The following is a 25,865-nucleotide window of genomic DNA, read 5'->3' on the forward strand; positions in this document are numbered from 1 at the left end:
GATTTAAAAAAAAAACAACACAACTTTATTGGACTAAATATCTGTAATTGAGAAGGGAATTCTTGAGTGTTCCTTTCAGGTTTTGCTGGCCAAGACAACCAGGTTGAATGTCCTGTTGAGAAAATAGAACTGAATCTTACCTTCCCACATCCAGCCAGGTGTGCTGATGCAGACACTTATTTATTCCAAGACACAGTTCTTTTTATATTCTCTGTTCAAACTCTTACCTTTGTAAAAATAATTACGTATAAATTGGCAGAATTTAAGGTAGTTTTAATTTCTTTAGAAGTGTATTAATGAGGGCTGGGGAGAACAGTGGCTCTGTCAATGAGACTCTTAATGTCTCTAACCACGTATTCTAATTTTAATGAAAAAACCCTTGAGATTTTTTTGTTTACTAGCATTTTTACAGTGTTCAATATGCAGCCTTGGAAAATGTTAAGCAACAGGGAAACTATTTGCCACCCAGTCCATCAGTGTGAACAGTGGCAGAACCCAAGGGAATGCCTGAAGTTGTGTCAGAGGAGGTTTAGGTTGGATATTACAAAGAGGTTCTTCCCCCAGAGGGTGGTTGGGCACTGAACATGCTCCCCAGGACACACAGAGCTCGAGGAGCATTTGGATACTCTCAGGGTGTGACTCTTGAAGATGGTCCTGTGCAGGGCTAAGGGTTGGATTTGATGGTCCTTATGGGTCCTTTCCAACTCAGCATATTCTGTGATTCTGTGATAAATAGTTTTTATCTGAGTGCAATTAATTAATGTGAATAACATAGAGTGTTTTCTACCCAGCATCAAAAATTGGAGTATAAACACTGGTAGGTGTCTAGTCAGCAAGGAAGAGAAGTAATGCCAGGGGTACCATGGTAAAATACCAGACCAGGAGAACACTTGGGGCTTCGTGTACAGGTTCTCCCTGGTGCAAGCACTGGGAAAGGGGAATTCCATGAGGAACGTGCAGCACACTGGACGCTGTGTGTGATTTCCGTGGTTGATGTCCCAGACTGTGGCTGCAGGAAGGGCAGGAAAACTGTGACATGTTCCTCCTTCTCCTGAGGGAACTCAGGTCTAACAAGGGTGATTATATGTGTTCTTTAAACTCAGCCCAACCTCTGGAAGAGCCCAGCAGCAACGACAGAGTCAACATGTCAACACAAAGGGAATGTTTGCACATATCAGGGCCTATATTTGCATATAGACCATCCTGTAGTTGTTTTTTCTTTAATCAAGCCCATTACTGGGGAGCAGAGACTCCCCACAGCTATTGTCTGCTGTTGATAGAGGGTTTGAGTGAGATGAGTGTGGTTGTTGTATTCCTGGCACCTCTGAGTGTGGAATAATAGCAGAGTGATTAAATGGTCTAAAATAAGCAAAAGAAGTTGCATAATAATTGATGCTTTCACACTGGAGTGAAAGATTTCTGTGGTGGTGTTTAATTGTGGGGAACAACTGAGGGGTTTTTTCCCTGAAAAAAAAAGAAAAAGAAAAAGAAATTACATACCTTGGTCCAGAAGGAAAGCTGAAACATAGCTTGTGTTTTAAAAAGGAAAGTGTGATTTAAGAATGTTTGACAGCAAGTATTTTCTTTGGGACATTGTGATTCTTGTTCTTGCCTGCTATTAAAAATTATTATAGTACTTTATGCTTCTAGCACAGCTGACATGGAAAATTATTCTTTCCCCAAACCATGAGCATCTAGTGAGTAGCTGCTGCAGATCAACATGCCTCTCTGTTTCAAAGGGATTATACTCAGGGAAATATATTTTGGCTGGTAAAAATCAGTGTAGGGGTACTGACTTGAGTGCTTTATATATTTTATGCGGTTTTTCTTTAGAATACTGAATATTTGCTCTCTTCCCTCCACTTATTTTTGGCAGAAGCCTAACTAACAATAATAATTTAAGGGGAAATATCTCCAGCTAAACCCAAGCTTCAGTCACTGTTCTGTCCTAGGGATTGGTGATCTCTGCCCAAGGAGAAATTCTTATTAATAACATTCTTATATAAGGAAGCTCCCTTGAGTGGTGTTATTATATATCCAAGAGCCAAGATGCATTTGTGTGTTCAGTGAGGGCGTGAGCAGTCAGCAGATAGTTTTTCTCTGCAGTTTTCTAATATTTCTCAAAGGAAAGCTTGTCACCACACCATGGCTGGCAACCTTCTGCAAAATGATATGAATTCAATGGCAACTTTAAATCCTAATTTGTGTGCCAGTCAAAACTGGTAATTTTACACAGACTATTGGAAACAGCTCCTGTATTTCCATGTAACATTAATAACCACATCCACCAGTCCTACAGTTATGTCAGCATTAGGAAGAATGAAAGTCCTGATTCTGTACATCCTATGTATTAAATAGTTACAGATTTCCTCATGATGGAAAACAAATATCTCTGGCCAGGGAACCTATTTGTAACAAGCACTTTAGAGCAATTTCTTTTTTTTTTATTTAATGGTTGCTGCTGAAGGAGAAAATTTAGTCTTCTTTTTCCTTCCAGACGTACCTATGTCTCCCATGGGTAGTAAATAGATATTGATTTTCTTCATAACAGAAGTACATTATTACAGTGATTAAACTGTAGACCTTCCTTTATGATATAAAAAAAAAAAATTGGAAATTGGTGAGCTAAAGAGGATTTATGTTACAAAATTGTTTGGGGTTTTATATTCATCAAACTGTAATTCAAGTTCTAAATGCAAAGCCTCTGTGCATATTGCCCTTTTTATGCAGCAGCAATTGGCATATAAAATAAATGCTGATATTATAATTATCAAAGCATTATATCTGTTAGAGCTGTTAGTAGTCACATTACTTCATTTTTTAATTTTACATTTGTCAAAATCCTGACAAGCATACTCTGGGATAATGTTAGATTCAATATTGAGATTGTTACTCAGCAAGAACATTGATTATGTCTTAATAGGACACATTCAGTATGCATTATATGCAATTATCATCTTAAATGAACACAAGCATTTATTTAGCATGCACTGAAAATATTTAAATCCTAAGAATTTTTCTTTCCGGTTAGCATTATATTATAAAGTCATTAGTACAAATATGATATGGCAGCACACCACTGATACAGTATTATGCATGAATACATAATTTATAAACAGAATTATAAATAGAAGTGTTGAGGCATTTTGCATCACTACAGAAATACTAATATCCACGAAATAGTAAGAAAACTCTTCATTGATAATTAATATTAAGATAGGCCTGAAAGGATATCTGAAACCCTTGTAAGGATTTTGAATGTTCTGTATGTTATTTGCTTCCCAAAGATTGTTTTGATCTTAGCAACTGAGCACTTTCTGTGAATTTGGGCATTTCTATTCTCCCCAAGTTATTTTTTTGGATGAGGATTGAGCACTAAATGAAGGTTTGGGTGCTGTGATACTGCGTGTGCCCTCTTTGGGATGTGCAATTCCTGAGTGTCTCACAGTGACAGGAGAGCACTGCAGGAAAACCTTGTGTTAGGTGCTTCACAGGGGACACCCAGCCAGGAGGCAACTCTGCAGAGATGGATTCTGGAGTCCTGCTCTTGACAGACTTGCAATCATCCAAGTAGTTCCACTGGTTTCCATCTTGCATTTTGGGTCCCACTGTGCTGACAATGATGTAAATTCCAGTGGAATTTAAAAATAAATCCTACAGCCTACAGGTGATAGCCAGAACCAAGCCTTAGGCTTGGACTGTTGCTGCTGGTGGTGTGAAATACTAGCCAGGGCTTGCTTCTCTTCAATCACTGATAGTTTTTTATTGTATCTGTAGAAAATATTAGAAGATTCAAACCCAGCAGAAAACCATCATTGTCTGCTTTCATTCAGCATTACCTGAAAGAACTCCCTGGGTTTGTTCCCCCTGTGTGTGTCTGCACTGAACTAATTCCCTGTGTTGGGATTAGATCCTGCTGGCTTTGGCAGGAAACTGAACCTTGGAAAAGTGCCTTTTCTGGACTCTCCTTGTTTTCTGGTGCTGAACCAGTTATGTCAGGGCAGCAGGGGAGGGAAATCTGGTCGGAATGTTAACACTGGTGGGAATGGCAGTGGGTGGACATTTGAGGCAAAGCACTCAGGACACAGCTCACCTCTTTGGCAAAGCACCCAGTTTGGCAGTGTCACCCCTGCCATGGCTAAATGACAAGAGTGAAAATTTATGGGGAAAGGAATGGCTCTCCTGCTGTAATTATACAAACCCTCCCAACAGTGTTACACTCCACCAAGTCACGGTTGATAACTAATAAGCCACACAAACAGTGACTTGATGTTCATTAATTAAAATAATCTATTTTCCTTTTTAGCTGTAGATCCCCCTCGTTGAGGGTTGGGGTGTATTTCTATGGCCAATATCTCACTATCCAAATGGTATTGGATTGTTTTTATAGGAGTGTGCTTCAGAGTTTAGGTCACTTAGCAGCAGGTCTGGGTTAAGTGATAGGCAGTGACAAGGTGGGGCAAGAGTCTGAGCCACAGGGGGGGTCCCAAATGCTGCCAGTTTTGGGTGCTGCCTTTATCCCTTCCCTGCAGGGAGAGGAGAGGATGGAGATGGCAGGGATGGAGAAAGTGAAGGAAGGTTCCACTGCTCCTATCCAGGAGCACTCATTCCTCACAGGATGGGAGCAGAAACAGGGAAAAGACCATGCTGGGGTAAAAGGTTTGAGCCTTGGGAAAAGGGAAAAGATGAGGAGGTGCCATGAGAGCTTTTAGTGCAGCCCCAGTCCTGGGGAAGGTCTCAGTCCAGACCCTCCTCAGAGGCATCAGCTGAGGGAGGGGGTTGGTGGGAGCACAGGGATCCAGGCTCTGTCCACAGATCCTGGGATTTCCCAGCACCCTGGGAAATCACACAGACCCAAATAATTGCTCCGAGTGCCTGAATTAGCTGGGCTAAAAGTACAAGAATTGCTAAAAAGTCCTTTACGTGGTATCTCCTGGTGTGAAGAGAGCATCTGCTGGGAACCTGCCTCTGCTCTGGGGTTTGGGTCTGTGAGGAGCTGCTTTCTCTAACAAAGCAAATATTTGGGGACAGCACTAGATGTGGGAAGTGCTGCATAGCAGGGAAGTGTGAAGTATTAGTAATGATATGAAATACTACTCAAAATTCAAGGTTTTCCACATTTCATTGCGAGCTTGAACATTGGACTTCTGTCACAGACATTTCTGCTGCAGTACATGCAATTTCTAGAATAAATGGGCTGGCTTTCAGTAGAAAATGGGACAGTTTTCAAAGGAAAAAAGGCCAATTTGTGAGTAAAAATGGGCCTCTTTCTGAGCAAAGAGACTTATAAACATGAAGTGATAAATGGCTTTGCAAGTTTTCCATACAATAATAACAATTTCCTAATCAATGTAAAAGTTGCAGGTAAGGGAAGGGAGCTTCATTGAGGTTTTAATACATTGAATGCATTTTAGAAAATAAATATATGAAAACAGTAAATTTTGTTCCACTCCGTAATGTGAGTTTGTGTTGGAGACATGTCCGCAATATTTCTTTGCGTGTATTTTTATGATGTTATAAATCAAATCCCTGTTCTTGGTTTGCTGCCTTCTGAGATGAATTTCATGAAATAATGTTGCAAGACTTAAGGAAATACATTTTTTAGGATCCCATGTGTGGCAGTGGCATCTGATTTTCTAGTAGTCCATACGTCTTTAGAACAAAATATATCTTCTAGCTTGACTTATTGATTTTACATGTAAATATATTGCTTCATAATAGCTGATCTGATGAGCAACTGGTGGGGTTGCTTTTCTCATGGCCTAAAAATGCTTCAAAATCTGAGGAGTTGGGATCTCCTTCTTACACATGCTCCAAAAAAAGATGGTGTGATGGGGCCAGGAAAACACATGATGCAGAATGCACTATTTAGGGAATGCTTTCAAACCTCTTGGCCACAGAGATCGTGTGACCTGAGAGGTCGCTTTGCTGAGCTGTCTCCCCACTAATTCCCTGGAAAAGTGTTAGATAAAGGACACAGGATGAGTGATGCCAAAGATGTGCATCCTGGTTCTTGCAGACACAGTTGGCTCAGGGATCTGCTCTGACATCATTCTGTCACTTCACCCCAAGGATCCAGAGGAGGTTTTGTTGTTCAGGGGAGGTTTGAATAAACATTCCTGAGCATATGAGATGTTCTTACTGTGCAGTTTTGAAGGTGACTGCAGCACTTCCAGCTGTGCCCTCTGCTGATGGTGCAGCACACGTGGCCTTAGGGCAGATGGTCCCATATCAGGCAGCCATACAAAATCCATTTTAATGAGGTGCCCAGCCTTGTCTCCAGTGAATCCATGTCAGCACTCCCTTTGAATTCCATGAGAGCAGGTTCTGATGCTGATAATTGCCCCCTTTGGTGGAGCTGTTACTGATCCACGGTCCAACTTGCAAACAGATGTGCTTTGATCTCTGATGTGAGGGAGGAGAATTCCAAATGCTGTCACATTCCCATTGCAGAATGGGGACCACAGGTGTTTTTATTTTTTTCCAAGCTAAGGCTGTTTTGGGGGGAGGAAATTAAGGGTGGCTTTTGCTCTGGCCCTGTGCTGTCTGGTTCCACAGCAGGGAGGCAGCCAGGCAGGTACCCATGGCACCAGAATCAGAGATCTTCCATGTCAGCCACTGATGTTACTCTGTGTGTTTGCTTTGGGCAACAACTGCCAGTCCCTGCCCATTTTAGAAACTGCTTTTTTGTTTCTTCCAGTGAAGCAAACTTAGATTACCAGTCTAAATGCTAATACACAGAATGAATGGGATTTAATAGAGCGAATTTATATGTAGATTGTGACATTAGTATTTAATTACGTACCCATCATAACACTGATGAAGCAAGCTGCTAAATATTGGTGCAGTGAAGGTAGAGCTTACTTGTAAAGAGCAAGGATATTTTAATTTCTTGCCTCTTTCCTAATCTTCTTAAATAACAGGATAAATTAGGTACTGTTTACCAATATTCACCTTCATGCTGTATTGCAAATGAGGGCTGCAGAGTAGCAGCTGAAGCTCCTGCAAAGCTGAGCTGCTGTTTTGGTAAAACACTGTGATAACAGATCTGTTTCTATGCTGTATTTTATCGGGCCAAATAAAGTTTGAGAATTTTTAAATTTATTATTTTAATATGAATTAAAAGTAGTATGTTATTTGTGTGAGGTTTTTTTTTTTAACCCTTCTTTTTCTGTTCTTTTTTTTTTCAGACTATGGAAAGCCCAAAATACGAACTGGTTATAGAAGCCAAGGATATGGGGGGTCTTGATGTGGGACTGACTGGCACAGCAACTGCCACTATTCTTATTGACGACAAAAATGACCATCCACCAGAATTTACCAAGAAGGAGGTAAGAGTTTGCCATCTGTGCTCTACAAAACGGTGCAAGCAATTGTAATTAACTCGTTTCTAAATATAAAACTGTTCCTTAAGGAAAGGAAAGACTTCCAGACGTGTTTTTAGCTCAGTGTGACAGACTTTCCCGGAGCTGCTCTTTTCTGGTTTTTTACCTCAGTAAATCTGTACGCATCGTTTCCAAATCAAAGTGCAACCACCAGGTAACAATTTGTGTCAAGGGATGCCATTCAGAGGTTGGCTGGCAGGGTGAAAAACTGTAAAATAAATTTGCTGGTGGTAACTTTCTCCTTTTTCTCCTGTCGGGGAAAATAACAAGTTCTCTTTCCCTACATTCTAGCTCAGGGCTTCCATGGCCAGGACCAGGGATGAAAGCAACACGTTTTTTCCCTGTCTCCAGCACTTCCCCTGTGAGCCAGCAAGTGTTGGGAGTTCTGTAATTAAAACCCTAGTCCTGAAAGCTTTAAATTTAACCTACAGGTAGAATTTGCACTGAAAGTTGTTTCCCTGCAAATTGAATTCCACTGAAGAATGCTGGAAAGTCTGATAAAACCCAAACCAAAGGTATTCCCTGACTACAGGGGATGTAATAATAGTGCCATAGCAACTCAGGCAAAACATCTGCCAAATTTCATGCCCTCCTCACACTGCTCCCTTCCTTCCCCTACATTTATTATTAGTCTGATATTTATTTTTTTTATTTTATTTTTTTTTTTTTACTTCTGGTACCTGGAGGGAATGGGAAAGTTTCAAAAGTTTTACTTCGTTTGGATTTTGCTGTAAAAGTTTTCTGGGGCTCTGCAGATTTTTAAGGAGTATTCCCAAAAGAGGAGAAGTAAGCATGAGGGATGCTGATTTGAAGGTAATTGTGGAAAAAGAAAAGGAAAGCCTGTGGAATTCTTGTAGAAGGCTGTAGAAGTCTTGCTTTTTTTTCCTTGAGGTTTTACCTTTTCAACATTTTTTTTTTGCTGGCCTAATATTAGCAATTGACAACAGATTATTTTGAAAAAAAATACTGCTGTTTTATTTGAATTATTATTATAAAAGCAAAGTAAACACCAGATTAAAGCATGGCAGAGAAGGGTTATTAAAAAAAAAAGGAAGAAGAAATTAGAAACAATGACAATTTGCCAAGAGGAATATTAATTTTCACTAATCAGTGGCAATAGTTATAATTACTTCAGTCAAATGCTTTGGCAAGTGTTTCAGTCACCTAAAAAGTATTATGGAGAGCCTGATTCAAACCTTTTTAGTACAGAGGTGACAATTAAGTGACTTTGATCAAGCAATTAATTCCCTTAGAATTAAACTTCAGATCAGGTTTTTAATGCTATGTTTCCTGACAACCAATACTTAAAATATGTTTAAAATACTGTATTATTTAGCCTTCCTGGACATAACAATCTCCAAGACAACTCAGTGTATTTAGAAATAGGAATTTATTGGATTAATGAATATTGATAGCAATTCATGAGAGCCACAGTCCACCTACTTGAATTTCCATAATTGGAGATTTCTTCTCTTGGAACAATCTTTCTGTATATCTTTCAACAGAATTCTTTTCAAGAAATCTTTCTATAATTTTATGTCCTATTTGATTTAGTAGTTTGGTAATTTGGGCAAGCATGTTAAAAACCTCGTATGTCTGCTTAGGCACAAATGTACTGTTAGTACCTATTTCTGTGGAAATGAATGTTTATAAATGAAATGTTTATAAATTCAGTTTAGTCAGTGACAGTAAAAGGGTCTCTGTACCCTTGAAATGTTGGGGATTTTAGCATAGAAATAAAATAGGTGTGAGGAGGCAGCACTATCTAGTTTTCTTTCTGGTCTTAGACATTCTTCTTGCAGTTTATAGTTTCCATAGAGACATATATGTATATACATATTTTATGGTTTGGCATGGGTTTGAACCTTTCACTATTTAGAGATGTTAATGACCTCAGAAATCTTCCCTCTGCCTTCCTAGGTGATATTCTTAGCCCATGAATAAGGCAGGAAAAATCTGTCTTTAGATGTATGATGCCAGGCCCTTTTAGAAACAGATGCTCTCTATAAAAGAAATAGTGTAAGAGGTGTCTATTAATTGAGCCAGTGACACTTTATTTGGTTTATTGCCTTAAGTGCTTAGTTATTGTATTTTAATACCAGTTGTATACCACAGGCTGCAATGCTATTGATTTGGATTAGAGTTGAAAGGAGAAGGCACATTCTACAAGATAACTTTTGAAGTGGAAAGCTCAACTTCAGTAAACCTGAAGGTTTGATTTCAGAGTGCATATTCTTCTCTTTGCTCTGAGATTGGCTGCTTTAGGCCTGGCTTCTTATGGTATTGACATGTTTTCCCAGCCAGTTTCCTTCTCTCTAAAGATCCTTTTTCTCGACATGTTTTTCCCTTTTGTTAAACAAACGCTTATTTACTGCTCTGTGTTTCCATCTGACAGCATAATCTCTACATACAATAGCTCTGCCTTTATTTATCATGTGCTGTTGATGTAGCTCATTTAAACCAAGTTTTCAGTGTGTTCTCTTCCTCTGTCAGCACAGGGGCCAAACTCATTCCTGATTTGACACAGTGAAAGGAATGAAATCAGGAGAGCTGGATTTGCTCAAAAGTCTGGACCCTGTGTAGGTTCAACACTGGGTACTCCAGGGAGTGCAGTAATTGGTGTTTTGAATCTTATTAAAGATACATATGATTACAATACAACAGAAGTTTAGTGATTTTACACATCCTTCTCCAACGTTGAAAATTTCTATATTTCTATATATTTCTATTTCCAAGAAGTCTTATATGTGCCAACAGATATCTGGTTCCTCAGTGCAAGGCAATCTCAGCCATGGCTCAGCATGGCTCTGTCTGTTGAAGATGAGTTTTATCTTTTAACACTTGACCGATCTCTCCCACTTTTTTCCTCAGAAACAACGTTATGAATCTACCCCTAAGCTATGACACACTGTGTACTGCTTACTGTGTCTATTCTTAAACACTTATTAAAAATACTTAATAACAGGCTTTATTTGAGTTTTTTAGAAAGAATCATAGAATCCCACAATGGTTTGGGTTGGAAGGGACCTTAAAGCTCGTCTAGTTCTACCCCCTGCCATGGGCAGGGACACCTTCCACTAGCCCAGGTTGCTCCAAGCCCTGTCCAACCTGGCCTTGGTCACTTCCAGGGATGAGGCAGCCACAGCTTCTCTGGGCAACCTGTGCCAGGGCCTTCCCTCACAGGGAAGAATTTCTTCCTAATATCCAACATAAACCTGCCCTACTTCAGCTGAAGGCCCTTCTCCCTTGTTCCAGCACTACCTTCTCTTATAAAAGAGTCCCTTGGCAGCTTTCTCATAATCCCTGTTTAAACACTGGAAGGGGTTCTGAGCTTCCCAGAGCCTTCCCTTCCCCAGGCTGAACAGCCCCAGCTCTCTCAGACTGCCTTCATAGGAGAGGTGTTCCAGCCCTCTGATCGACTTGGTGGCCTCCTTTGGGCTCACTCCAACACATCCACACCTCTCTTGAGTTGGGAAAGGCCTAAACATCCCCTTGTTGCTGTGCCCAGTTCGGCAGCAGCTTCTCCTGGATTTCTGTAGATCTTGTTGGAAGAAGGGGATGTTTCAGGTGGTTGTTGTTTCAGGTGGTTGTTGTTTCAGGACACAACTCCAGAAGAAGCTGAGCAGCCTGGCTGTGATCCAGCACAGCACTTCCATTAACTCCAGAGGAGCACTTTAAGCCCATGAGGCTGTCAGTGTGTGTCAGGCACTTGGATGGGTTAATATCTGAGACACTGCTCTGTGGGATTCAGCCCAAGGTAATTATTTTGTTACTGCCCCATCACTCTACACACTCCCAAAATATCTGCCTTGTCCTATTTCACATATACCTTACAGCTAATAATGGGCTTGAGCAGTGTAAAAATCCATTCAGGTGTGCAAATAGTATCCTGTTCCCTCCAGGGGGTTAAATAATTTCATCCTTAATGCCTAAAAGAGCAATGTTTTAAGAGTTCCTCCAAAAATCCCAGGTGAAGTAAAAAGGTCTACCTTTTAAAAGGTCACAGTGGCTGGGATATTGTGCCAAATTTAAATTATAGAGACTGAAAATAGAGATGCTTGTAAAGTTAGTGGCCCCTTTTTAAAATTTACAACTCTATTTCTATAATAGGAAAGAGTTTTCAAATTAATTTTGCGAATTATTACCGAACGCAGCATTTTGTATTGCAAAGAGCAATTTGGCCTTTCCTTTCCAGCAGGTCAAATTTTGTTCAGCAGCAAAGGATTACTTATGTGTAGGTAAGGAATGAAGCAGAGCAAGGAGCAGGAGTTGATCATTCTGGAAAATCTGTTCCCTGACCTGCATACTGCAGGATATCCCAGCTAGGTGGGAATGACAGACCGAGGGAACATTAATGGTGCTGAGTCTTGTTTTTATACCTAGAGCATTAACAAAAATGAGAATTATTTTCTTCTGTCCCTGTGACAATGGGTGACAGCCAACAATAGTGTTGTGTGCCTGCAAACCAGTCATTTTAGCCTATAGTTATATGTTATATATTGCAGTGTCCCTGTGGTTGTAGCGGGATGAAAAATTAGCACTGTAGGTTCTGCTGAAAGCCACGAGCAGGCAAACGCTCCTCTTGTATCTGTTCCTGTAGGTTCTGCCCAGATGTTCCCTAAGACCCAGGGGAGAAAGGAAAAAAATGTTTTAACATGAGAAAGATACGGACTTGACCTCCTCCTGTCTATTCTTCCTCCTCCAAAAGAATAGTCCAATGAATCCTTCTTATGCCACTCAGACTGCAGAGTATATGCTCAAAAATGAGATTCTTCTGAATATATTTGCCTTTTTATTCTGTCCTATATTTTTAAATCTTCCATTTTAGCTCTTTAACACGTTACTTTTTCCTTAATATCAGATATATTGTCTTTCCTTAGCAAATGCTACCAGGCACTGGAGAGAAGAATGCACTGATGTGGCTTAAGGGGATGATTTTTCTACAGTCCCCCTTGTTCTTGCATCTCTCCTTTGCCACAGATTTGGGACAGCAGCCCATCCCTAGTCATGCATTAAAAAGTGGGACTTGTCAGAGTGTTCTCACTTGCATATAAGAAAGAGAGACCTTGTTTGTTCAGGGAATAGTCATTCTTGACACAATTCCTCTTTGTGCCACTTCCATCCTCACCTTCAATTTCATCCATTTCTGGGACAAAGAAATGCAAAATACGAATAATTCTGTCACATCGGGGAGAATAAGAACAGGGAAAATATGTTTTCCTGGTATAGATTTTTTTGAATCTATGTTCTTAGAAATGACTCTTCCAGATAAATGAAGAAGCTTGCCTCCTGTGAACAGAATAAAATTCGTGTAATTTGACAAAACATTACCACAGTGAGATTTGAGATATACTAGTGCTGAGCCTTAAGTGAAAAATATGATTTTCTCACATTTTGAATACCAACTGATAAATGGTTTATAAAAGGGTAATAAATGACTAATGTGTGCTTTAATAAATGATTCATCAGTTCCTACAGAGACCTGTAAGTGAATAGGTTGCTTGTCACCATGATTTATGATGACTTCCAGCACTGTCTTCTGACTCAGTTGTGTTACCCACTGGGGCAAACCAGCCCCTGGAGGACAATATGTATCTCCTTCTGCTCGTGGTTCAAAGAGGATATGAGACTTTCACAGCACCATCTGGAGAGATTTATTTTTCAGCTCAGGCTGTTGAGAAACAGGCTTGTAGCTCTGAAAGTCCCTGCCTTAATTCTTGGGATTGGCTAAACCATATTGAGGAGCAAAAACTGAGCTAAAGGCAATTGTAAGGTTACTCCAGGCTCTTTTTTCCACACTTCTCTTACAAAAATGTCTCTCTCAGACATGATACTCTTATTTTCTGTGGTAGACACACCTTACCAACGCAGGCCTGATTTGTCCATTCACTTGACATGTTTAAAAACCAATCTCACCTCCCCTTTTTCTGTGCTCTGAAAGTCAACCCTGGTCCTTATGTTGTCTTACAAGGAAAATTTTTGCCCTTTGAGATCCCTAATTAATCTTGTTCCTTTCTCTGTTGGTCTTGCCACTGAGCTGGAGCTGGATTCTTCCCATGTCACGTAGTGTTCTCTCCTGCTGGATGTTGGAAGGGCAGACGACTGAGCTGAGGTGCTTGAGCAGCAAAAGCAGATCTGAGCAGATGAGAAGAAGCCATTGCCAGCTGACAGTTAAGAAAAAGAGTTTTACTCTGGCCTAAATGTTATAGGAACCTGAAATTCTGAAATTCTAGCAGCCTGTTCAAACTGGAGCAGACAGTCAGATTTGTCACGAGAAATAGTTTTGTGGAAGGGCTAAAACCATTTCAGCAAAATCACACGAACAAAATGCATATTGGAATCTCCATTTGGCTCCTGCTTCTGGGCTGTGAGACAGTTTACATGCAGAGAAATCAGAATTCACACAGAAACTCAACAGAGCAGGGCAAAGCCTCTGCAGCTGTTGGTAAACTTTGGCATAAAGAGCAGCTTCGTGATGGCTGGGGATCACCAGAGAGGAGCTCTTTGGCCATTCCTTGTTTTTTCTAGAGCTGTAAATACAACTAAAAAAGGCTCCTGGAGCGTGCCTTAACCTTCAGAAACCCCTTACACCAGAGAGATATTTGCACTGACCTTTTCACTCAGCTTTACTTCCACTTCATACTCCTGCAGCAGTTCACTACCACACTTGACAACCCTCCAAGTGCCCAAAAGTCTCCCGGAAAACAAATGAAAGATGTTCCCTGGTATGTTTTTTATATGTGAAAGGCAGAATTCGAGGATGATTTCTCTGGTCATGGAAAATAGAGGAAATGGGATCAAGGCAGGATTGCTGTTTCTCTGTCACCTTTGTGAGGTACCTGTTTCACCTGTTCTTGAAACATCCAGACATCAAAAATTGAAGGGTTTCTCAGGCTAATCCTGCACAAATCTGAAGAATGAAAGTTTCTGCATTCCTGCATAGCCTGAGCTTGATTTCCTTTGCTAGAACTTAAAATCGTTTCATCTTATGTTGCCCTCAAAGTTATGGAGGACAGATTATGCCCTTGATACCGTTCTTAATTCTTGTATAATGACAATTCATGAAGAAGAAACACGGATCTCAGGATATATTGTCTGTTTCTTTAAAGGAATAACACTTGTGTTAAAGCCAAAGTTAATTTTTTTTCCCCCAAAATATTGACCTAACCATTGTTTTGATGAAAACACAAGAGATCAAGTTTATCCAACCTGTGTTCTTCTATGTTTAAGATGAGGCAAAGATGTAGGTGTATATTTGTTTCTGCTAGAGTCCATTTGCCAAGTGTCTGCTAATTTAGTTTAGAGAATAACTATTAGTCAAATGAAAAGGTATTTATTAAATCTATTTGAAAGGAAACAAGGATCTAAATAGTGGCAAATATTTTATTTTCCAAATGAAGACTGTGAGCATTCTGTTGTCACTGCAAAAATGCGACAATATTTGAAATTTTCAGTAAAGTTTTATTGACTTTTATGACCATTTCTTCATGGTTTATAATTGGCCATTGGTCTCACTCATGTAGTCCAAGGCATTCAGAGTTTCCTTAGTTGTCATGACCTACAGAGCAGATTTCAAAATGACATAAGCAGTTTAGGAATCTAAAAATCTAATTAACAGAATTTTAGAAACCCCCTTATTTTTTTCCCCAAATAATTTTAAATGTCAAGATAAAAAAGAAGAAGAGCTTACTGGACTTAAAAAAATACCTGTAAAGACATCCAGTGTCCACTGGAGTAAAGACATCCAGTGTCCACTGGAGTTTAAAAAACTGGACTTAGGAGCACAGATTGCTTTACTCTCAGTGCAATTACGATTCTAAATGTCTGTCTCCCTTCTAAACACTCTCAAATAATCTGGAAAAATGCCCAAGATCAAGAAAATTGTTCATTAATATTTCTGATTTGTGTTGTGGTGGTACCAAACTAGGGACATCTGGAAGGCTTATTTAAACATTCTGGCTATCTGGGTAATGAAATTACCTTTTTATTATTTTTTTTTTAATTTTTCTTCATTACTGTGTGTCAGTTTTACCAGAATTAGCTGGTTTGAGGACTGTCATGTGATGGGAAGTGCTCAGCACCACTCAGGGTTGAATTGCCAATGACCTTAAAAACAAACACTCTGCCGTAGCGCTACAAGAAGAGAATAATTTCAGAGGAAGAAAAACAAATAGGATTATTCTGTGCATTGACTGAAACAGAGGGCTGTTCAGTAAAAAAAAAAACCAAACCAACAGCATTTGGAAGACCAGTGTCTCCTGTACTCATCCAGGTTCATACTGTGCACATAATGATCTGTGTTCTGTCAGTGAGCAATCTGTATAACCACTGCAAGCACTTTGTTCAAGAACTTTTGCAAAATATGTTTAAGGCTGAGTCCATCCACTTATCCCATAATTAGGGCTGGATCCTCTGCATAGCAGTAGGCAGCAGACTTTGACATTTATCTTTGCTTCTGAGGGCCGAGTTCGTTGCTTTGTTTCCCTCCACCAAGGTCATGAAATACATGAAGTTGTCTGTTTAATCTCCAGATAAACACATTTCAGTGGCACATAAAACAACAGAGTGCCTGCTTTATAAGCTGAGAGCAGCTGAGAAACACTTGTACAATACAGGAAGGGTTCTGTGAATAGAAATGATCATTCAAACAGTATGAAATTGGGGAGGAACACAAAGGCACTGCACTGCTCCTCCAGATCTGATTTGCTTCCCAGCACTCTTGCTCCAAGCATGCTCACACAGTAAACTTGTATTTTTGCCAACCCTTTTACTTTCTTTTTTTTTTGGTTTTTTTTTTTTTTCCCTTTGTCACTGTTCCTTTCCTGCCCTTCATTTATTTCATTGATTTCTTATAATCAGCTGATCTGAGCCGTCCTGATGCAAACTCCTGTGTGAGCCCCTGCCTTTTGTAAGCCTTTGGTTCTGCTTGGAAGGTCAGCAGCAACTCAGTGGTAATAACAGCAATTCTCACTGCAGCTGGTAAATTCTCACCACAAAACCGTTCCAATGCTGACTATCCTCTGAAGAATTCTTCCATCTGCTTCTGCTAACAGCAAATATCCAAACACTGTGAGCAACAGAAAAGCCATAAACCCACAATTTATTGCTCTCTTCTACAAGAAGTGAAGGTTAATATGCTTCCTCAGTGTGGTCTATGAAGTGTGAACTTTACGATAGATATTAAGGTCAGAATTACAAAGTAAACAGGAGCAGGAAGAGTTTTGAGTACATGTAGCACAAATACGTTTGGGGAAGGAGCTGGAGAGTAGAAATTAAAAAGGAAGGAAGGCTCTTGAGAGAAGCACAAGCTAAACAAAGATAATGTAATGTCTCCAGACCTAGTCTTGGACCACTTATTCAGGGAAGCTGTATAAACATAATTATTAGCAGTCACTGCCAGGAGTGGTTATGTGATTTTCCAATTAGAGAAAAAAACCTGCCAGCTGGAATTTTGCAGTTGCCTTCAAATCAAATTAGGACTATTTTCTAGAGATTTCAATTTTAATGCAAATTTTAAAATCGGTGTCTTTTACCTGATTTTTTTTTTTCCTCTGAATGTGGTGCTGAAGCCCTCCATGGACATTTCCTTTGGTTTCACTCTTCTCCAAGAGTGTTTTTAACATGTACCACAGTAACTGTCCAAGGAGCTCAAGCTTCAACATTGAGTGCAGGCAGGTGACACCCAGACTTCCAAGAAACTTCACATGATTACTTTCAGATCAAAATATGAAAGAACCAATCAATCTTTTCTCAAATTAACTTTAAGGTTCTCTTTTGGGAGACCTCATTTGACTTTGTGACATCCAGTTGTCCAAACCGTGTGGATACCCTGTGATTTCTGTATGAGGTATTCACTGCAGAGTGACTCCCAAATCATGGTTGTCTCATTCATAGCATCATGGATTGGTTTGAGTTGGAAGGGACCTTAAAGAACATCTAGCTCCATGTGCCATGGGCAGGGACACCTTTCACTAGCCCAGGTTGCTCCAAGATCCATCCAATCTGGCCTTGGACACTTCCAGGGATGGGGCAGCCACAGCTTCTCTGGGCAACCTGTGCCAGGGCCTCCCCACCCTCACAGGGAAGAATTTCTTCCTAATATCCAATATAATCTACCCTCCTTCATCTTAAAGCCATTCAGCCAGGACAATATCCAAACTGGTGGTCAGGTAGAGGGGAACAGATGCCGGGTGTTCCTCTGGTGGTGCAACCAGCAAAAATTCTCTGTGGCTTAAAGGACTTTCTGCTTCATGTACATAAAGGATTACAGTCCCTCATGTGGAATATTAACAGAAATACCAAAATCTCCTTGTCTGACACAGCGCAGCTGATTTGAGGAGTAACAAATACAGGAATTATTAGATGGGTTGCAAAATATCGCTCTAATCCCGCGAGTTAAGAAACCCACACTGTTAATGTGCCTCCAGCATCTGTGGGAGTTCTATTTTAAAAGTAGGATTAAAGAAGATAACACACTATAGATCTTAACATATTCAATTTGCAGCAGACAAAACCCTATTTAATACCAATTACACAATATGTGTGAACTGGTATTATAGTTGCAGTTTATATGAGCAGAGGGAATTTATAAAGCTGAAGTCTATTCATTCAAAAATAATAGTTATAGAACTGCTTGGGTCATTCCACTAGAATGGAATGAGTTTTGTGATCAGTTTATCAATTCCTTCACTGACAAGTGAGATTTTAAGATTTTTCTCAGCAACACTAAAACTGATTTGGCTACTACAAAATTTTCTAACCATCTGTGCACACGAATCAAAATGTCAGGATTATTTAGACAAAATATCTTTTTTCCTTCTGCTCTGAACCACTAAAATGGTGAACCAGCAAAACTCACCAGCTGAAAGGAGCTGTAGGTTTGTTCAAGGAAAATTTTTTTAGCAAGTGCCTGTGAAAGATTCTCATTTGGAAAGCAATAAAATTGTGTAGGGCTGATTTCCTCCTGAACTTACTGGAATGAAAACGGTGTTGATACACGTAAGAAAAAGCAGATTAGGGGGTTCATACAGAACTCCCTGCAGTTATAGTCTCGGTTGAGGAAAACGGTTCAGGAGTGTAATTTATTCATATCCTTGTACTTTCTACTTTGGCTTGTTTCCAGGACTTGTTTGCCTTGGAGTTCCAGATGCTTATTTGCTTAAAGGGTAGCCCTTTCTCCAGCCGTCTGTCTAACAGTCACTTAATATTTATTTGTTTTTACAAATGTTTTCCCCTGTGTTCTCAGTCCATATGTCACAAAAAAAGTATAATCCCAACTCTACATGGAGTATTGATATTATCCTTTCTTTCCAATTCTAGACTTTGACATGAGCATGAAAAACCCCTGAATCTCAGTTGTTTTCCTGACTCTGTGTTTCCCTCCAACACAACTGCTCTACAGCCAGTCCTTTGCAGTTTATATTCTAACTCCTGTTCTGCTCTTGATGCAGCTTTTACAGAGGTGTTTTTGTTCACTTCTCTGCATATTGTGGAAGATTTCTTCCAGCTAACTACTTGTGAGGTCTGCTTGATATTTAATTTGCCCAGTGCTGAAATTTATCCTTCAAAATCCCTTCTGCCTGCTTCAACATTGTCTTTTTTCAAAACAAAATAACCCACCCCAAACCCCTGAACCAAACAGCAAACTCTCATCTGTTGGGTTTTCTCCCTTTTGAGCCTATTCTTTAGTCAGCAGCCTGTAAGGAGCCTTCCCTGAATTTCAATAATCAACTTTAAATATCCTTCCTCTCCAAACTCCTTGAGTCTGTCCTCTGACTCTCAGAGCCTGAACATCTCACGTTCCTCAAACCCCTCTCTGCTCCTCTTTCCAGTCCCTGCTTCAGAACTACCAAGATAAACTTCAGTGGCATATCCATTAACTTCAGTGACACATCCATTGGCCCCTTTCTGCTCAGCGTGATGTCCCCTTTCTCTCTGCTCTTATTTCCATCATTTTCTCTGCTGTCTTTTTATACAGAAAACTTTCCTTCTAGTATTTCATAAAAAGCTGTTTCTGACCTTTGTCATCTCACGATCCTCTTTCTGTCCCCAAGATTTTGCCCCTTTAGGGTTATTTCTGGAAGACCTTCCTTTTTCCATTCCTTGATACTTTCCCCCAGGGAATTCTCCTTCATCCCCTTGCTCCCTGCTTCCTTTGGGAAGCACCCTTTTGTTTTCATGACTTAAATTGACTGTTTGCTTATGACTCACAGAATTCCATGTACACTCTTTGCCTGCCTTCTATAAATTGAGTGCCATCACTGTCTCCTTCCACACATCATCTCGTTTCTTTTATGCTTTATTTCCTCCTCCCCAGCTCGTTTGTTCTGACCATCTCCAGCCACTGAGGCTGGCAGTGCCCATACTTTATGTAGTACTGTCAGATGTTCTCAGATCAATGATTTTTCTTCATTTAGAAGACTGATGGAAAGGAGACTGTTGCTGTCCTCAAGAAGTTTAAAGGGTTTGAAAGCAAGCTTTTAGTTAAAAAAAAAAAAAGTTTGGAAAATCTGAGGAGTTATGTGAGAAACTTTCAAAAGATACATAAGGAGAATCAATCCTGCTGAATAAGTTTAAATCTAAACCAACAGTTTTCTCTTGCTGAAATAATACCAAGGAAGAAGATTTATCTACAGTGTTGGTATTCTTAACTGTCTGTATCCAAGCTATGGCTCCCATCCAACCAGAGTGCTCCACCAAGATGGGAATGCAGGATTAGACTACAAAACAGATCTGGATTTTTATACATATGCATATCTGTATAAATAGAAACACAGGCCCACAGATGTTTGCCTACCTAAACTGAGGACCAGATGTTCTATTGTCCTAAAGTTGCATTTTCTAACACGGGTTAAAACAAAAATGAAATTTGGTTTTGCTTGTCCATCCCTTAGGTTGGAAAAGACCTCTAAGATCATCGAGGCCATTTGGAAATAACATAATATATTTTCATATTTGGAAATAACACAACTGGCATTTGAAAACAGAACGCTGTACCTGATTAATTGATTTGTGTTGAACTAAGCTAAGAAACAGTGTATGTTTGAAGACAAATGAAGGGCAGGCTTTCTCAGTTAGCAGCTCTGACCTTTTCAAGTTTTCCATCTTAAATAATAATTGAAGCCATAAGTAAATAAATTCAACTTTGCCTGCAGATGTTGAACTCTTTAATGTCCTTTCACTCAGACATAGGCAGTGCCTGATATTCCTGGCACAAACAGTTTTATCATGCCCCGTGCTGGGGCTGACTGGCAGTCTCCAGGAACTGTTTTCTTTCCTCCAGCCATGATTAAAAAGCAGTTCCAATCAATAAATCCGTACGGTTTCCGTCAATGGGAAGCGTTGCCTGGGGGTCTCCTGTGTCCCAGAGGGATTTCTTTTCTTCAGTTCTCCTGTACTCACAAGAGAACCAAATTACAATGAGTCTTGTTTACCTGGACTGCCTGTTGAGGTGGGTTTGGGGCTGCCTGCTGGAGCTGGGGGGAGCAGTGCAGAGCACAGGGACACGCTCACAGAGAGATGTTCCTGCTGAGGTTCCTCTTTGCAGCATCACCTCAGTGAAATCTCAGCTTTGGGAAGATCAAATATTTAAATAAATACAAACACACACTCCTAACTCGTTTGGCCTGTTAGTGGGTAACAGTGTAGGGAGCATTGTTAAAAGGCCTCGGGTTCTGATGTGTGATTTCAGCTGAACTTCACCACATCTCAAGGATGTCAGAGTTGCCTGTCCTCCCTTTTCTTGAACCAGGATCATCTCAGCTGATCAAAGAGCAATATGTGAGCAGCTAATCAGTTTTAGATCCTCCTTACTCCAGGAGTAATTGCTTTAATGCAATCGATTAAAAGGGAATTTTAATGATCTTACTAATTGTGCTTTTAAAGGAAACACGACAGTTATTATTGAACTCTTAATTTATTATTTTTCATGGAGATGGGTTTGGAAAATCAAAACATAAGGTTTTAAAATGCAACATCCCCTGGAGTCTCACTTGTTTATATCCTAAATTTCCATGTCATCTTCGTAAATAATGGTAAAACAGAAAGAATGAAGCAATTGTATTCGACTCATAACTTTTTTCCATTTCTAACTTCTGGGTTATGGGAGACTCAAGAGAAAGGTACTATTCCTACCTGATTTCAGCAGAAGGCAGTACATGTTTCCATGCATCCATACAGCCAAGGAAAGCATCCAGTTTGTATCTTTAATGGACTACTTTCAAGGGAAGCACTAGCCTGTAGCTGCCTGTAAACACAAACACTGGGTGCTAGTCAGCAGAAATAAATGCATTCAGCTCCATTCAGCACATCTGAATTATTTATTCAGAAATAATAAGCATGCTTTGTCAACACATACATAGAGGATTATCTGTGTTACATAGAAAAGCTATTGCAGCCTCTTTCCTCAAGAATTCCTGAACTAATTTAAAGTATTCAGGAAGCACCTTATTCACTTTTAAATGCCCAGAGTCCAGACTATAGGTTGAGGCTCACTTACCCCATAAATTTATTTTTCTTAAATTCATAAAGTATGGGCAGCATTACAAATGTTAATGCTACTATTATAGGATCATAATTTAAAAATACCAGCATTCTCCAAAGGCTCCAGCAGTGTGTCATTTCCCTGCTTTATTAAAATGAATGAACAGATGTACAATTTATTTCTGCTGAACTATCATCTAAATTCATAAGCTATTTCTCATGTGCCTGAAATCCGTGTTGGTTTCCCATTTTCTTTGCCTTAGAAAAAAAAAAAAATTACACTCTCCCATTTATCACTCTGGGGATAAAAACCAGAAGTATACTCTCCACTTCATTCACTTTAGACTAATACCCTCAATACAATTTAAATCCCATCTCTTCAAGGCTATTCAGCAAAAGCCAGGCACTGGGACACCCAGGATCCGATTGGAAAACTCCCTTGCCATCCATGCTGGAGATTGGCAGGTGGACTCCAAGGACATTATCCATTCTCCCTGACAGAGCAAGGGGGGCACAGAGCAGCTGCATTTCATCTTTGGGGTTGGCATTTATGGTCTGAGTGGAGTCCATGCAATTTCCCGGCTAGAAGTTGGGGAAAACTAAGGAAGGGATGAATAATGACTGAAAAGTGGGTAGGGTGAGAAGGTTGGGTGTAGCTGCAGTGACATTTGCAGCCAAAGAACACGTGGCAGCTGGCCCCAGACACCCCAAATGGGTTTGATGTGTCCTGCAGCAGCCCAGGGGCACGGCAGGTGCTCCCTGGGAGTGACAAACAAAAAGAGACAAGGCAGGGATTAGGTGGAATAAAACTATGGAGGCTTAAAAGCAGGTGAAACAGGCATTTTTCCAGGGGAAAAAAACAAGTATAAAAATCCCAGACAGTGTGCTCTCAGCCTGTCACAATTCTTATTTGTTGGCAAGGCTCGTGGGCAGTGTAGGGGTGGCATTTTGCATTAATTCCATGTGAGGAATGAGTGGATGATGACATGTTTTAAGGGTTCTGGCAGCATTTCTTCTGTAAATCCTATTGCTGGGGGTTTATATTGTAAGAAAATCAAAAAAATCTCAATGGTTTGAAGTTGAAAACTGAATTCTCAGGCTCAGATTTTGGGTTTTTTTAGTATTTTTCTTTTTTTTTTTTTTTTTTTTTTTCTGATAAAAATCACTTTGGCAAAGAGAGTGGTGGAACAGAATGCAAATCAATCTGCTTTCTTCATTTGATAGCCGCTCCAGAATTTAAATGCAGGCCTTTAAATTCCTCTTTGCCAGACAATTCAGGAAAATGATGAAGTAATGGTTGAGATTTTTTAAAAAGTACGATTTTCTTCAGAAGTCTTGTCTGCTTGGCACGAGCAGTTTGTTCCTGTGGGAATGCAAGGGAAGAGTTTTTAATTCTCTAGTAAAAATGGAGGAGTTCTTGCTGGAGCAGGAATTTTGCTACAGTGGCTCTGTTGCAGACACCCTCAAAACAATTAAATTCGGATATCTGGCTTTGCCATTCTTGTTCCCTTAGAATCCTTCCCCAAGCTGAGATCATAATTATTTTCCCCTTCCCCTTTCCTTGCATTTTGTTGCCAAGAGAGAACATGACCAGCCAGGAAAGCAAATGCTAGAGGCACAATTTTCATCTTTTATCTGCAACAGGGAGGGCAAATATGATTTTGCAGTTCCACTCTGTGTCTCCAGCTGTCAGCACCAAATCCGGTGTAATGAAGAGTCTTGTACAATGGGGAGTTTGAGACTGGAATCTCAGCTAGGAGAGTCCTTCCTATCACTTGCTTTAAAAAAATCCTGGCAATCTAGGGAGCTTCCTGGAAGTTAATGAGGATCATGAACCTTGAAAATGTTCAGAAATTAGGCAGAAGTGCTTTGCTCTGTACAGATTATTGGATTTGGGTTTATCGTGACTTTTGCAGAGAAGGGTTCTTGAGATAACTTCAATTCTCTCCCTCCCATTTGTATAATTTTCAGTATTTGTTTATTTTTCCTTCAGGAGCTTTGAGGTTACAGCCTCTGTGATCTCCCAGCAACTCTGTGATCTCCTTCATCTTCCCTGCTAGTAACAAGTTTTCCCCTGTCTCTGATGGGAATTTTCCTGGCCTCCACTAAGCCCATCCCTTCTTGGCCTTGTCCACTCTGAAGATGACACACAGACAACCTTTTTACCCCCAGCAGCCCAGGGGGCATTTGCTGTTCAGAGTTACTCAAGGCCACGGGCTTTAGACATCTGGCTCTTTTTTGCCTTCCATGCTGAGGGCAGGAATGGGGTGCTCTAATCCAGCTGGGGCTCCCCAGTGCTGAGCAGATGGAAGAATTCCTGCCTCTGCCTTGTGCAGGTGCTACTTCCTGCACACCTCAACAGTGGTTTGATGTTTTCACAACATTAAATTGCCTTTATTGTCCACGATCCTTTTGCAGTACAGAGTAAGTGACAGAAGTAACATCTGCTGTGTGAGGTTTCTTCTTCTTTCATCCCCAGCACAGGAGGGGAGGAGTGTGTGTATTTTGAGCATTTGGATGTGATGGGGTTTTGCTGCTGTTTGGTTTCTTCCATACCTGTGGCTTTGTGTTTAATATGGAGAATTGATTATGCCATTTGGGTCTTCTCTTTATTTGCTTCATATTTCGTTATAGAACAGGCTGAGAATGTTTCACACACAAAAGAGAGTCTGTAGGCCCTGTGCAGGGCTCTATAGGCACTCCCTGTAGGCTCCCTAGCTGTATGTCCCGTTTAGGCACACTGTGATTTCTCCATATCTCTGCTAATACACCAAACTTCTGACCTGCAATTTTCCTTTAGTTCCTATTTTGGGTTTTTCTTAACGTAAGGGAGCCTGACAGCCGTGTCAGGCTGTGGGCAAATGGACACAGGGGCTTAGGAGGAGATTTATCAATTCCAGGGTTAGTTGAGAGCGAGTTTCATTAAGAGAATGTTTTATAACCATATAGCATTTTTCATTCCAAAGAACCCCTAAGGAACATGCAGAAAATGGATCTTCTCTGTGGGCAAGCAGAAGATTAAATTGCAACTTTCTGCTGCTTGCAGGGAAAATGGAGGTGTAAGACTTCATTTCCTTTATTAAAGAATCCTACTCAGGAAAGTTGCTTTAATTTCTAAAGAATCACTGCAAATAATAGCTAAGCCTGCTGTTGTATTGTCACACTCAAAATCTTGTTGATGGGCAAAGGGAAAGCCCACCTTATATATAAAGCCAAGAATTTATTATTAATAAAACTGAACACTAATCCAAGTCCATCCTAATCCAAGAATCATTATTAATTCAGATTGAATTACTGAAAAAGAGAGAAATATTTTTCAACTTAGAAATATTTTCGATAGTGATAATACAACAAATACAAAATTGTTGTACACACCCTTCTTAGCTCCTACCCCTTTTCCTACTGTTGCTCCCACTGATTCCTTGTTCCTCTGGGTCTTACATTTGGTGGTTTCAATCCAGTGTTTGTGGTCAGGGTGTCAAGGCAGGTTGTCAGCACCTGCAGTGCTTTGCCAGGACAAACACAGTGCTCATAAATTCTTCTTCCTCTCTTTGGGGTCATCTGGGGTCATGTTTATGTGTTTGCTGACATGCTTTTGCGTGTTGCTCTCTCTTCATTGGCCTGAAGCTCCATGTTATGCCCAAATTTCCTACGTATGATGTGTCTTACATTTGTTAGCTACTCTACTGCCCCTTTTGAAGTGCAGTGGAAGGTCTCCATCCTCATTAGTCCCCTGAAACTGTGATAATCAGAAAGCAGAGCTGTGGCTGTAGCAGCAGCCTCAGGACTCCCAGTAAGGAATGTCTGTGTACCAACAGACTCAGGATGGTTGTATAGGATGCAAAACTCACCAGCAGGAGTCAAACTGAGCTGCTGGGCATTTGTGTGGGAAGTACCTCGAGGCTTTCAGGGAGTAGTGAGAGGTCCTTTTTTATGTTTCATCCCATACACAGCACTTGCTGCTTCAGGTGACTGAAGTCCAGAGCTGGTGCCTTTAAT

At 40.3% G+C, this 25,865-nt stretch overlaps 1 protein-coding gene across 3 annotated transcripts in view; it reads left to right on the top strand.

The window, feature by feature from the left end:
* CDH13 (cadherin 13) overlaps window positions 1-25,865 on the top strand; it is a 448,971-nt gene that overhangs the window by 353,544 nt on the left and 69,562 nt on the right. For all 3 annotated transcript variants that reach the window (XM_064670959.1, XM_064670957.1, XM_064670958.1), the window contains exon 8: window positions 7,191-7,331. In XM_064670959.1, the coding sequence (XP_064527029.1) occupies window positions 7,191-7,331 (141 nt within the window). The remainder of the gene's footprint in view (window positions 1-7,190; window positions 7,332-25,865) is intronic.

The sequence above is a fragment of the Pseudopipra pipra genome, chromosome 14, assembly GCF_036250125.1.
Source record: "Pseudopipra pipra isolate bDixPip1 chromosome 14, bDixPip1.hap1, whole genome shotgun sequence".
Lineage (NCBI taxonomy): Eukaryota > Metazoa > Chordata > Aves > Passeriformes > Pipridae > Pseudopipra > Pseudopipra pipra.